The 14552-nt window shown below is 40.8% G+C and overlaps 2 protein-coding genes across 6 annotated transcripts; both read right to left on the bottom strand.

Moving 5' to 3' along the window:
• Positions 1 to 13: 13 nt before the first annotated feature.
• LOC143214131 (peroxisomal N(1)-acetyl-spermine/spermidine oxidase) lies at positions 14 to 5219 on the bottom strand. Of its 2 annotated transcripts, XR_013010102.1 has the most exons (4): positions 4533 to 5219; positions 3431 to 3971; positions 2040 to 3359; positions 14 to 1818 (listed from the first exon to the last, which is right to left on the bottom strand). XR_013010102.1 is itself a non-coding variant. In XM_076434784.1 (3 exons), the coding sequence occupies exons 1-3, from the start codon at positions 4714 to 4716 to the stop codon at positions 2513 to 2515; spliced, it is 1572 nt and encodes a 523-aa protein (XP_076290899.1). In that variant the 5' UTR covers positions 4717 to 5219; the 3' UTR covers positions 14 to 2512. The 2 variants fall into 2 exon arrangements, 1 of the variants encoding a protein (XP_076290899.1); XM_076434784.1 differs by having other exon boundaries at positions 14 to 3359.
• A 130-nt stretch (positions 5220 to 5349) lies between these two features.
• Sara (Smad anchor for receptor activation) lies at positions 5350 to 14422 on the bottom strand. Of its 4 annotated transcripts, none has more exons than XM_076434778.1 (13): positions 13645 to 14422; positions 11282 to 13552; positions 11121 to 11200; positions 9806 to 9983; positions 9059 to 9277; positions 8407 to 8529; positions 8182 to 8346; positions 7892 to 8051; positions 7402 to 7817; positions 7074 to 7317; positions 6549 to 6669; positions 6312 to 6473; positions 5350 to 6183 (listed from the first exon to the last, which is right to left on the bottom strand). In XM_076434778.1, the coding sequence occupies exons 1-13, from the start codon at positions 13700 to 13702 to the stop codon at positions 6028 to 6030; spliced, it is 4353 nt and encodes a 1450-aa protein (XP_076290893.1). In that variant the 5' UTR covers positions 13703 to 14422; the 3' UTR covers positions 5350 to 6027. The 4 variants fall into 4 exon arrangements, with proteins under 4 accessions (XP_076290893.1, XP_076290894.1, XP_076290896.1 ...); XM_076434779.1 differs by having other exon boundaries at positions 9059 to 9250; XM_076434781.1 differs by having other exon boundaries at positions 9806 to 9920; positions 13645 to 14421.
• Between the last annotated feature and the right edge of the window lie 130 nt (positions 14423 to 14552).

The following is a 14552-nucleotide window of genomic DNA, read 5'->3' as shown; positions in this document are numbered from 1 at the left end:
ACTGAACGGTGGAATAGGATAGTGGAAGGGGATAAAGGTGGAGATCCTGGAGAAGGAATGAGGTTCGTTTCAACCTCAATCTGGCCACACTGCACTGAGCTCCTTCGGTGTGAAACGGGTCAGTGGAGTGGGGATGAGTCAGAGTGGGAACACGTAGTAGAGTGGGGACGCTGAACGCTGAGAGTGTGTAACGGTTAAATTTATCAATAATTTATATCTCCTAAACGCATATGCTTTTTTAAAAAATTTTTTTAACTATTGCATTGTCATCCAGTTCTGAGCTATGTTTATAATTTCAAGTCTCTAGCTCATCGGGAAGTTAGTTTAAATCAATTGCAAAATTTGTACCGAACAAACAAACAGACAGACAGACAAGAAAGCGAGCTAATAAAAACGTGGTAAAATAGGACTTTTGAAGGCAATGGCGGCTGATTGAAAACCCCATCATTATCGAGAAATGAGAAGACGCATCTCGCATCCTTGCAATCCTGGAAACGAGTCTACTCCCTTAATATAGGACGACCTGGACGATGCGTATAATATATAGGTTCGGTTCAAGCGTGAAATAATTTCGTTCAGATGATTACTGAAAATTATTTATTTCAGTTATAGCATTATCTGTGCATAATATAACATTTCTTTTCGTTTCATTAGTTTCCCCCGGATTTGCGCAATCATGAATTAATATTAAGTGGCAGTTACAGAAAAATAAAGACATACACGTATATTCGGTAACTCATCGTTATCGCAGGAAAAAGAAAACTTATTATACTTTCGGAAAGTATCAAATGTACACTATACAATGCAAAATAGTAGTTGTTGAAAACGTTTCTATCACATTTCGAACAGAAATGGAGCGTCTCGAGATGTTCTCTATTCTGTCGTCTTAATTAAAAGAAAAAATATATATATATAGGAATATACGAAAACACGAGTAGCACGGTTGATTTAGCACGGCTAACTCATCGATTAGCGGATTTGCTTGTGTCGAACGAATTAACGATTCAGATAGACCACAGATATAACAATCGTTTATGTAAAACTAAGTTGCTTGAGGCAATGTGACTAGATAAAATGCAAGTTTCCTCTAATACTTCCATGGAAAAGTGTCTTTACAAAGGCAAAAGAGAACATAGAATAAAAGATACGATAAAACTAATCTCTCGTTACATCGAATAAAAAGAAAAAAGAAGTCTCGTGGACTCTGGATTTGTTGCTAATTGAGAATGTTTCTAAATTCTGTGCCACTAGCATAGCAGAGCATAAATGCGCAGTCGACACGCACATGCGTGTGCAGCAGCGGACGATGTCGTTGAATTTCACGTGGTAAACGCTTTCCTTTCGTTTCTGTATTCGCTGTGTGAAGCGTGGACCGACTATTTGTTGTAACATCATCACCCTAGCCAACATCGTACGAAACGCAAGAGTAAAAACGGTAAATATTGGGTTGGTACGAAAGTTCGTAGCGTTTGTAAACTAAAATTGGAAGCTAAAATTCATAGATTTATTCAATAACATATTTTCCATTGTGTTCTACTACTTTTTGCCATTTTCGAGGTAACTTCTCGTGTTATTGAATAAACATATGAATAAATACCTTAATTTTATCTTCGATTCTTCATATGAAAACGCTACGAACTTTCTTTCCAACCCAATGTATTCTCGTTACACGGCTGATAGCGCGAACTAAGTTCGAATCGATTTCTCTCTAACAGTAAGACAAAAAGTACATCCAACTGCGCTGCAATAAACAGGGTGACTCACCAGAAGGGAAACGTATGAATATTACCGATGAATTTCATGTCGTGCCGTGGACACCTGCATGAAACAAAAAGATATACATGTACTCGCGTACATACGATATATACACACACAATTATACAGTTGGTTGCACATAGAGATAGATAGATAGATAGATAGAGATAAAGAGAGAGAGAGAGATAGAGAGAGAAACAAACAAAAAAAAAAACTTAACAAGTTACAAAACCTGAAGAAAATGATCAAAAAGAACAGATAAAAATTGAGACCAATATAGTCACCAGAAAATGTTTGAATACTCTGGTTGTTCCGGTGACTCGCTCTGTGTATAACTTCTGCAACTAGACACTGGGTGATCCCATAAGATGAAGCAACGTTCTGTGATTCGAACCGACATCTCTCTCGCAGAACAAACATGCGACGACGATTTCCTAAAATCGACCGGATGCGTGTTTACAAATAGTCTTAAAAGTCTTAGACAGGCGTTGTTATGTACATAATATAAACAATAGTCGCTATAATATTTACAAAATAAAAAAACAGTTTGCTAGTCTCGCGGTTTAATAATACTAGATGCCTATAGAAATCACAATTGTCGCCGCGCGACAGTGTGTCGAATATTGTTCATAATCGTCGGTAATAAATTGTGCTCGATACATGTGTAAACGTTGACATAGAGAACAACTTTTCTTCCATACTGCTTCTGTTCGGTCGTTTATGTGCTTGCGAGTTGTTCTTTCTCGACAAAATCGTTCTAATTCAGCGAGATCCCTTGTATCCACGAGCTGAGATCGTTGTCCTCGCAGCTAAGGCTCAACGAGTTCTTGTCGTTCTTCTCGTTCGTTCTCGATTCCAAGAGAGCTTGAGCGGCGGTCCGACCGGTCAAATAGGCGCCGTGCACTGTACTATAAAAGGAAGAATGCGTGTGCTCACCGGCAAACGCTATAACAATCTTCGACGGATCGTTCTCCTGTCTGATAGGCTCGGCTAAACGATTGATGTCTAATTGACTCGCGCCAATGGCCATCGCGGTGTACGAGCCGCGGCAATACGGATGCGAACGCCACGAAGTGTGGATGCAGTTCTTTGGCGCCGGCACGTATGGATCGTTTAGAAATTTTCTCAATATCGACGTGCACGCGTCGGCTACCTCTGTGGCGCTTAATTTCTCCATGTACTCGGCCGCTTTCCCCGATATCCATCCCAGCAATAACGTCTCGGAAATCTTGGTGAAAGAGTAGATTTTTCGGAACCACGTTTTACCGATGTCCTGCTTGTCCTCCTCCACTAATCGTCTGTCGTCCCAGAGAAGCATCACTTCCGATATACCGGGATTTAGAAAAGGTCGTTCGTATTCTAAAAATATTTTGTCCACTGTACCGAACAGTAGTCTATCTATGGCTTCGAGTTTATAATTAGGTAGAGGCGGTTCAAATATATCGTTAGCTTTTTCCTTAAGAACTCCTAATGGCAATGTACAAATCACATGTTCCGCTAATATCCTCTTCCCGTTCTCGCATTGCACTTCGATCGAACCGTTCGAATCGCAACAGCTGTCGTTCGGGGAATTGTCCTCCGCCGCGTGCTTCTTTCTCTGCCACCTACGATCAACGGAACTCGTGTAAGACGCGCTGCCTCCGATAAATACTAAAATAAATTTCAGTTAGTTTACCGAATTTTTGACGCGACGTGTCTAACGAGGATGGTGTTCTTTGGTATGTGTTTCGCTACTGGTTCCAATATCGCACTGTATCCATCCGGAAGACTAATGTTCCCACCTTGCAACTCCGTGTAAGAACCCATTTCCAAGAGATCAACATCTTCCATGCTATCACAGCCAGTAATACAGGTTTCTCTTTTAAGTAAACAGTCGAACAACAATTGTCTGACCCTTCGTTCCTCCTCAGGCAACGACGACAAGTAAATCTCAGCCTCCAAAGCCACGTGCGCGCCCACGCTGTTTATCCCGTCCGGTGGGCTGTAAGGACTTAGAAAATATTCTTCGCATCGTCTTAAAAAACATATATAAGCTTCGTAGATCTCTTGCAAGACTGGAAACGACAGCTGCTTTCCGTCTTCCATAGCCGCTACGACTTTGTGAGGCCTCGGTACTCTTACGATATCTATTAGCCCATTAGCCATTGCCAATTCAAACATCGGATTTCCTAATACTCCGTGGATCCAGTTCGCTCCTAACTCGACCTTCTCGCTACCTGAGAGTAAAACATATTTATGCACGAGAGATATCTATGCTGAAATTGTCTTCCGAGAGGCAAGGAACTTAGATTCATGCTTATAAATAATTAATAAATAATTAATAAATAATAAATAATTTATAAATAATTATTAAAACGGGGTGAAAATATTAAAAGACAGGATATTAATAAGAATATAGATTTATATTTAGCTCCTGCGTCTTGTAATTTATGCACAAACTTTTTGCTTTGCGGAGTCTACTTATAAATAACTTTACAGAAATCAGAAAACGCTGTACGATTCCAATGACAACGGTTTCATATCATGTCACGCTTTTTCCTCAATTTTATAGCGAACTCACTATGCAAGTTGTTCAGGTGTGCAAATTAGGTGCTCCCTGCTCTGTATACATACGTGTATGTATGCGTCAACGAAAGAGCAGACCGAACGTCGTTCGAAGTAGGAAAAATGCATTCGAAGCGAGCGATAAATCTTTTAAATGAAATCATTCAATCGAAACGTAAAATTGAGGCGCTCGTAAAGAAAATTTGTGAAAAGCAGGTTAAGCGGAGACTTACCGATTTTCAATGCAACAATGCGACCACCTATACGGCCTCGTGCCTCTACGATCAAAAAATCGGTCTCATGGTTCTTCAATAAATGATTTGCGGCCGACAATCCGGCCATTCCGGCTCCGATAATCAAAATTTTACACTTAACTTCATCGTCCTCTGTCTTCTTTGTGGACTCCGCCATGATCATATCATATCAGCTGTCAACGATAAAACGAACACGGACAGCTCATTAACTTTTATCCGAAGAAAAGCGAGCACGAGGACCTCTCCATATTCTTTTAAATACTGCGTATCGTATTTCCCTGAGAAAACATTCGGAGGTGGGTACCTCGGATCAGGCCGTAATCAGAGTTTGTTCTCCGTTACCATTTTCTGCGCGCAACCGGGAACGGGAACATACTTCGATACGTCTCGCGCATCAGTTACTGTCATTATCTATCGACTATCGTATGACATTTATCGCTTCGTCGCTTGAAATTCCCAGGCGAGTACGCACGCATTAACAATCGTCGATTATTGTGTTTCTGAACAACATTTAATTTTTTCTGGGCGTACAGAACATGTCCCCCATGAACATATGTACTTACGATGAACCGCCAAAACCGTCGCGCGTAATCGCAGGTAGATGTCGTAATCGTCGTAATCTCGCAACTGCAATCGAAAGGGACGATCTATCGAAATTCGAATCTTGGAGGGAAAGTTCGTAACTATCGATAGGAAATATACAAGAAAATAATCGAGTAACACCGTCACGACTATTCTTTTTCCTATCATCGTTTATCGAAATTTATGCAAATGTTCGATGAATTAACAAAACCAATTTTATTTAGTAACATTTTTAATAGTTTCTTCCGTCGAAAAAGTACTAATTATTAACTATCATTATACAAATATTACACGAGTAACAACAAAACGTATATATGTACATAATGCAAATAACAAATGACGGGTTTCGGCTGCGAACAAATTCTCGTCAAGCAGTTTTCCGACACTTAAAAAATGTATACTCATGTACAATGTATAAAAGGATATGACAAGCGTTTCCCAAACAAAAGGATACAACAGTGAACACTATATCCCGATCTCCGCAACTAAAATACTAAAACCGATATACAATTTAAAGGAAACCCGATTATCCGATTTCGAATTCGCTCCGTTAACGCTCGGCGCGTTGTGAACTATATTTGGGTAATTAGTAGCATTTCTATCTTTAATGGACATGATTTCGTACAATTTGTAATTATAAGCGTTTCTGTGTTTTCTATGTTGATAGCAGACATACAGTTAGAAAATATTTTCTCCCCGACTCAAGAGATCTACCTCAACGTTTCTCAGAAATGTTTCAACTGTACATCTCTAGCATACGAATGTCGCGCGATCTATACATATATGTTATATGTATAAGTGTACGGTGTACGTGTATATACGTGTATGTATATGTATTTCTGTATCTTGTCTGGAGAATCGATAACAAACCAGGAGTAACTGGTGACAGGATTTAATCATCAAGTATATAAAAAATCAATTCAAGCACGGTATGCGTATCCTGACTGCTTTGTGCCGCTTTATGCAGAACTTGAATCAATTCGTTGTCCAGACTGTTCATGTAGATCGGTGGTAATTTCATGCCTTCGCTACCGGCTTCGTAACCCACCTAGCATCATTACAGTGTTATTATTATTATTGTTTGGTTGTACAACGTTCTTCATAGAGATCAAAACTTCGTAGAACGAAACGATCACCAAATCATCGAATAGCATTTATGGCAATCGATCGACTTACATTGTCAGGATGAATGGTTGTTCTTACACCGAGTTTTGTGAAACCAGCGGCACTTAGGAGATCCAATAACTTCACCAAAGCCGTCGAAGTCGCTTTTGCTATATTCCCGGAGAGTTTATTTATGTCCAGCGGGTCATGGAGACCATTCGGATGCTCGTCGGACTTTACACAAAAAGACAATGTATTGATAATCGTTTAAAATGAATCACGTTTCAAGGTAATAATCACCGTGTATACCTTGATAATAAATACTTCGGTCCAGCGTATAAATCTAGTCGTCCCCTTGTAATCGGTACCATTGTGGACTCTAATTGATGGAATACCGTCCATCAGTTGTCCATCAATTGGGCTCTTTACACTGGAATGAGATTCTTGGTTATAATTCCAACCGAACATTAAAGAAAGTGAAGCACGTACAGTGTGTTACAAAATTATATGTCGCGACCACTATAGCGTGATTCTGCACCTCTGGATCAGTGGAGATTTGTTACAAAAATGGACCACTCTCGTTTCCAGGATTGCAAGGGTGCGGGATGCGCCTTCTCATTTCTCAATAATGCAAAGATGGGGTTTTTCAGTAGTCAAAACTGTAGACATGAAATAAAATAGTTTACAAAATTTTAAAGTCGTTTTCTAAGAGAACGATGAAATGAAAAAATAATTTTGACCTTGGGATTCAATGTTAAAATTAATCACGCTATGGTGGTCGTGACATATAATTTTTATACACCCTGTACGTAAGTAGGTATTAAGGAAATTTACCCTATATTGAATTGTACATCGTTTTCGACCCACTTTATGTTTACCGTCTCATCCGGTTCAGGCGCACCCTGTCGACCGCAACCGATCGAAAAGTCGTGCATATTTTTCAAAGCTGCTTTTAAAGCTTCCATTTTCTCTGGCATTATTTCCACCATTAATCCGTCCTCCACTATGCTGGATTTGGCAGAGAGTCCCATCGATGATTTCAACGCACCATTGATCACGATAAAACTCGTCCCCGTTACTAGAGAAGAAAAAGAAGACGAATCTGAATCAGTTCTGTTTCCAGTTAATAATCTGTTAATCTCTGTTAATCGAGCACACGCACCTGTCCTCGGTTTGTTATTGATGCTTATCGCTTGCGTCTGATAGCTGCTCTCGTCACCCGTGTTCGTTTGTATACAGACTAAATGGGAATCTGCTGTTATGCTAAAGTTCGAGGCGTATGCCAAGACGTGATCGTTCGAGTTGTTCAAGCCCTTTATTACTTGGTCGTATCGGTTCTTCGGAAACATTACGTCTGTCATTCTGTTTCTCAGATGTATCGTTAATCCCCTGACTCCTGGCAAGGTATATCCGTAGTTTCGAAAGTCTGCCAGCACTTTCATGACTGTATGACCTATCTCGAAGTATAAAGCGTCTCGAAACCGCACGGAGAACAACGGACAAGGATAGTAACGATACTCGGCACCGAGACGTAGAACAAGTCGCAACGGGAACACCTTCGCCCATGGCATTTCCCACCTAAACAGACTCCCACAACGCTTTAGCGGCGAACGCTTGCAACAAAAGTTATTGTAAATTCTCTTGAAACAAACCTATGTACTAGAAGACCGACTAGGAAAGGAGCAGAGGGCAACACAATCTTCTGCAAACACTGCAAACTTTGCCTTATAAAAAGGAACCCCGCGTGTTCCCGGGAACCCAAAAGATTTCCTCCTAGGTACAGCGAAAATCCCAACTCGGATACGGTGTTTCCTACGATCAGATCATCAATAATAATAACACACTCTAAATAATTTCTTTCGTTAACAGGACGATTCGTTGTAACGGGAATAAAAGCAAAATACCGTTCAGCCTTGTCGCGACACGATACATAAAGTCAAACCTTTGATAGCTCCAAGGTACAATTGATTAATGAAGATAAGAAGATCCTTTGGAACCCGAATTTCGTCGGGTAACGTTTCGATCAGTAGTATAATTTCATCTTGCCCCACGCAAGCCAATCCTTTGGACGTCACGTTCCAACAGATTTTGTTTATACAACAATTTACTGGAACAACGGTGGATTACTTTCAATTGCCATTCTACATAAAACAGATTCTACACTTACAATTCAATATTTTAACGCAAGCATAGAGATTGCGGTTGACAGCAAATAGAACAGGTGGCTCGCACTCATTTTTCAGCGTTGCGTAAAGATGACCCTCGTCTGTTACAGCATGGTACGTTACCTCTGTAAAGTTAATCGATTGATTGATTATGCATGGCGTTGCAATGCTAACGCATTACCTACTGGCAGGTACAGCTTGTCAAATCTAGCTGTGCGGTTGACCAAAACTTAGGAATGCGCAGACAAAAACAAAGACCGCAGACTTGACGAGGGAAGGATGCAACATATGAACGGTAAGGTACACACCTCGTCAAAAGTGCGTACTGTCCATTATTTCTTACAGCAGTAAACATATAAAACAACTGTTTATATGTTTGTGTGAATACACTTGTGTCACTTTACTTTTTAACTGAACTGTCGCCACGTGCATCGTTTGACAGGTGACAATCAGTTCACCATCGTTGCGAGGTTCCGCCTATTTACCATTGCGCAGCGGGGACATTTCCCCTTGCGGGGGACATTCAGCTGCACAGCTAGATTTGACAAGCTGTACATAGTAAAGTAAAAATTTTGTGTATCGTATCGATAAGCTTCTGGTAGGTAACGCGTTCAAACGTAGCGAAGTAAATCCTCAGTGGGAATTGTCACTTACGTCCTTTGTGTATTGTTACAGTCGGAGGAAGAAGATTCGGGTCCACTGGCACGTAACATGCGGTGTTCGGGTCCAGACGCGGTAGGTTTTGTCTTTTGACAGAGGCACCCGGCACGGACAAGCCAGGCACAGGTGACTTCTTCGTTCCGGATTTCCGGCAGGGTGGTTTCAAGTCCCAGGACATATCTAGTTCTGTCAGGTCACAGCCAGGCCTTATTCCTGTGTTTTAGTTAGAGGTGCATAAAACCAAAACAAAACCGGAAGGGACGAGGCAGGCCAGTGATATCGGGTTATCGCTTCCAGGAGTCAAAAGATAAAACTCAATATTGTAAAGGGTACGAGGATGTAACTTGAACTCATAAACCAAATGAAACGTAAAATGCGAGGTCCAGGTTAGATGCAGACTAAATTGTGTGAAAAATAATAAAATAATATAGCACAGTCACATATTTACTTATATGTATACTATAGTAGTACAGTGAAGTCCCATTCTAAGTCAATCCTCGGTTCTGTGTTGTGACATAGATCGGAACATCTTTAGAGTGGATTATTAATTAGAATGGGACATGACTGTAAGTAAATTTATAGTTTATAGATAGCGTTATTGCGTATTAATTGTTTAACACAATGCAGCTCGTATAGAGAACACATCGACTTACAATCGAAATCAACCACTCCACTCCAACCGCATATTCGTTTAGCATAGAAATATTATATCGTGGAATATTATGTTGAAATTTCACCTACCATCGCTGAACATAACGGACTTTGACACTTCCGGCCGATTCTTTGTACCACCTTCTCGTTTCAGAACACCGACAGGCACCATCACTGTGGGAGGTGGAGGCAATCCGCCGGCTAACTGTTGCAAGGGTGGTATTGTTGAACAGTACTCCATTGGATTATTTGGATTAGGCTGTCTCCCCTATAACCATTTGTCGAATACTCCTAACATTCACATTTATTTCTTCGTCCAGCAAACACAGATCGTTCACACAAATAACACGGAAACACGGTCGACGTTTACCTTTACACTTTAAGGTGTACCAATTTATTAGACTGCGGATCTTTATGCGAAATAAAAAATGCATTGCATTGATTGCAAGACACAGGAGCGAAATAAAAATTTCTTTCTTCTTTTAATTATCTGATTAAGCCTAAACCAATATGCTGATGCATTTAAATCTTTCTAATATGTCCACTGCTTCAAATATTTTCGTCATAAATGCATGAAATCCGCAGCCTAATAATCTTCCGTGCAGATCTCGAAAATTTTCGATCCTGAATCAAAAGAGAAATAGCGTTAACAGTTTGTCAGACCAATCGATATAGAAACTGTCTGCGTTTACTGAACGTTCGTTGCGAAGAAAATATAAAGCAGGCAAATATCTTCCACAAATTATAACTACTATCAATGGTACATGCTTTATATTTGTAACGTGTAAATTAATAGAAAACACAAACAAAAAGAAATAAATGTCTAGATCTTTTCGAAAAACACGATGCAAACGCAAATACAATAAATCATGCTACTACAAATTTACGCTTTTACAATTCAAACTTATAGGACTTCTGAAGAATATTTCTGCACGATCAAACAAAATATCCCTTTCTGTATTTTAAGCGTAAGAAGATTGTGAAGATGTAACTAAATATTTAAGCAACAGGAAAGAAGTATTCAACAAGTTGTTATAGGTGATTAATATAAACTTATGCTAACAAAAAAAAAACTAATATGCCTTACAATCTTCTATTAATAATTCATTATTAGGTAAACCTATTAATCTATTAAGTAAATGGAAACGTTGAAAGTTGGAACTCGTATCTATGTATGTATAAGGTATATTTAAGCATATATATATAAGTAACTAAAGTAGCTAATCTATTATGTATCATGTATGCGCTATTGCAACATGTGGTCACAGAACGTTCATTTTCGACTAATCAAATGTACAAAGTTGTACGAATACTCGTATATGGGAAAGCTCTATGTATACAGTATACATATACAGCATACAATGCTGACGCGCATAAAACAGTATATAGTTTGTCGTCAATGTACCTGAGGCGAATTGATGTCACTATTAGCGATACACGTAGAGTAACCAGGGGACCATTCTCCGAGACTCTGTTCCGCTTCGGCTGGAAAGCATGACTTGTTCTACACTCTAGAGAAATGCTTGGACGATGTTTCAATTGAAAGTTCTTTAGATGAAAGTTTACCTTTCGTAAGAAGTTGATAACAGGAGACGCAAACGCGGCAATCGATGTTCCCTTGATACTCCAATTTGTATTTCATATTACAGCATTTGTTGCATAACACTTTGCCACATGCACGACAATGGTGCCGTCTTTTCAGTACCGTGAACTTGACATCGCAGAACATACAGCTGGGCGCGACGCTATCGGGAACCCAAAACGGTGGTTGCTTCCCGAGAACCGAGCTCGATTCGGGTAACGAATTATCTAGGATGTTTGCCGGCGGGGGTTGTTCTTGATCTTCCGCCGGACCGTCGACATTTGATTGCGTTTGACCGGATGATGTATCGTTCGCAGAACTAGAACCGAGCGTCTGACGTTCGTTCGTATTATTCGATAGAACGATATCCAAAGTCTGAGGACGCGCCGGTTTCTCTGATTCATCGTTGGTATCACTCGTGCTCGTGCTTGTGCTCGTGCCTGTACCCGTGCCCGAGCTGGTGTTCGTTCTTGCCATGATTTCATTCAACAAAGTGTTGTTCCAGTACTTTGTCGTATCATCTAATAATTGCTCTATCAAATATTTTTCTTCAGGATTATCGGACGAAGGCGAGGCATCGCGTTGCAGCTTGAGTTCATCGGCGTGACTATCGCAAGCGGCGTTCTCTTTTTGTTTGCTCGGTTGCTTGTCCGTTTCATCGTTGCTCGACGATTCCTTCTTTCCATTTAATTTGTATGTACAGTGCTCTTGACCGTCTGTTTTACTTTCTCCGCTAGCTGTGTGTTCCTCCGGCGAAACCACGCGTACATCTTCACGTTTGATCTGGTTCTGTTGTTGCTCTTTGCTGCTCGTATTATTGAAAACTTTATCACAGTTATCTTCTTTGATGCGATCGTCGCACCGTTCAGTTTGCAATTCTTTAATCGCTTCTTCCTTTCGATGACTATTTGTCATAACGTTTCTTACTTCATCGACCGACTCTTTTTCCATTACATTCGCAACCTCCGCATTTCTCAAAATCTGCGACGAATCCGTTTCATCCGATTGCATCGCATTTTGCACCATTCCCGTTGCTCCAGCTTGATGTTTGTCAACTTCCTCCTTCAATTTTTGGTCTTCTTCCAATTCGGCTAAATACTTGATCAATACGTCCTCCGATAAATCACCGATCTTATCGAACCTAACCGGCTCTTGTACCGTATTCGTGTTCTTCTTAGATTTCTCGATTAAATCGGAACTACTTGCACAGAGTTTCTTTTCATTTTCGTCCGAATCATTTTCTATCTGACATTCCTTTTCATATTCCAGACCTTCGAACGTTGATTTAGTCTTCTGGTCTACAAGATCGGAATCGAAATTATGCAAACTACAGGTCGTTTCGTTCAAGACTTCCACCTTATTGCTGAAATCGCTGGAGACTTCGGTTATAGTTGCATCTATAGGTAGTACTGTTTCAGATTTTGTTTCTTCCAATCCGATCGCACGAACATTGCTCGCATCGTCGCGTGTAGCAGTGCTATCGAGCGTAACAGGCAATTCTATGCTTATAGGTGCTGCAACATTCTCGTGAACGGGAACGAAAGCTTCTCTACTTGTACTTCTCGCGTTGTTTACTTGTTTATTCGTTATACTTACACTTTCGTCTATGTCTTCAACTGAACTACAAATTAATCGAGGTGCTTTGGTTCCATAACAAACAGTTTCCGGTCCTATATCGGATTGTACTTCTCGATCGTCTAATACAGAGTCTATGCAATCCGAACTTCCAGGCGGCGCGTTAATGTATTCATTCAAACTATTGAAGACATTACTAACACTAGGCTTTGAATTAAATTGATTAAACTTTTTATCGTACCTATTGTCGACCTTTGGACTACCATGACCATTGTGTTGATTCTGCGTTAATTTTTGCGATATGTCATTGTGTATCGTTAATGGAAGCGGTTCTGTGTTGTAAGGTAGGACAGACTGTTTCTGTGTCGACTTGCCGTTGTTAGTGCTTTCTTGCGTATAAAAACGATTGATACTCTCCGTAGCATCCTCTTCCGTCTCGTCTTTGCTATAAGTCGTATCTTCGTGAACCGTACTCTTGTCTTCGGAAGAGCTGCTTTTCGCGTTCTGCTGTACATCCTTGTGCCTCTCCGATGGTACGGTAATGTCGCGTTCTTTGTTTGTTTTTCTAGATTCTATTAAGAGATAATTATACAGTATCGGGGGCTCCACGTTGCACTTGGTCGCCGAAGACGATGCATTGTTGGAAGCGGTATTAATTGATGCTGTTTGCTCCGCGCAATCTAAAAGATACGTTGTTCGTTTTAATCGGAGATCGTAAAGATTTAGAATCTGTGCCTAACAAACTAGGAGAAACAGAAGACTCGATACTTACCTTCGTTAAATTCGAAATCGTCCAGAACTTTGTCCAAATCGACGACAAACTTTTCCATCGCGTCGCAAACGTCACTTGCACTGATCGGGTAAGGTCATTTAACGAGCATATCTATTCGACTTCTGAGAAACGACGAATAGAAACGCCCGTGAACGGTGTCCGTCGGCGGAAAATGTACGACGTAATTTTCGATTTTCCCGCTGGCCGTTGTTCTCGAATGATTTATATCACGTCGTCGCGTCGAACGACAGTGTCGGTCGGTTTAATCGGTAAGGCAACGAGACATTTTCGACGGACACACGGCGTACCTACGGAAAACAAATCGTTTCGCGTGCACAAATCACTCTGTGTATCCTCTCTGGTATCCTTGGTCAGTAATGTGTATCATTGCGTTTGCTCATGGCGTACAGCCGTGACATTGACGACACGAATTTTCATTCGAGTCACGCGTCTCGAGGGAACATTCCACGACGATCAAAGGAACAACCGTAAATCCTTTATCGTCAGGTGGATTAATTCACAGTTAAATAATCCTTTGTACATGTTCGCACAGTACTTTCTCATGGAACTGTCATCCTACGTACGAAGTACACGAAGCCAGAGCCAAGGAGACGAACGACGAATCCTATCGATAAATCGAATTTCACAACCGCGCGACGTTCTTGATCGATCGATTGTTCGAAAGGGACCGGTGAATTTCATCCCCCTAGATCCTAGACACTAGACCTTAGACCCATAGACTTATAGAAGATAGACTGCGCGGCCTGTACAAAGCGCTAAAGCCTACAATGGCGGCCGGGTGGATCTCTATCTCACTCGCACACCGATACTTGGTGGGGGCGCAGCTTAGACCAATATGGTCTAAGGGGCGCAGCAAGTGGCAGCCAGCCAGCCACACACACACACAG

Source organism: Lasioglossum baleicum, chromosome 12, assembly GCF_051020765.1.
Source record: "Lasioglossum baleicum chromosome 12, iyLasBale1, whole genome shotgun sequence".
Lineage (NCBI taxonomy): Eukaryota > Metazoa > Arthropoda > Insecta > Hymenoptera > Halictidae > Lasioglossum > Lasioglossum baleicum.
This window is presented reverse-complemented; position numbering and strand designations above follow the sequence as displayed.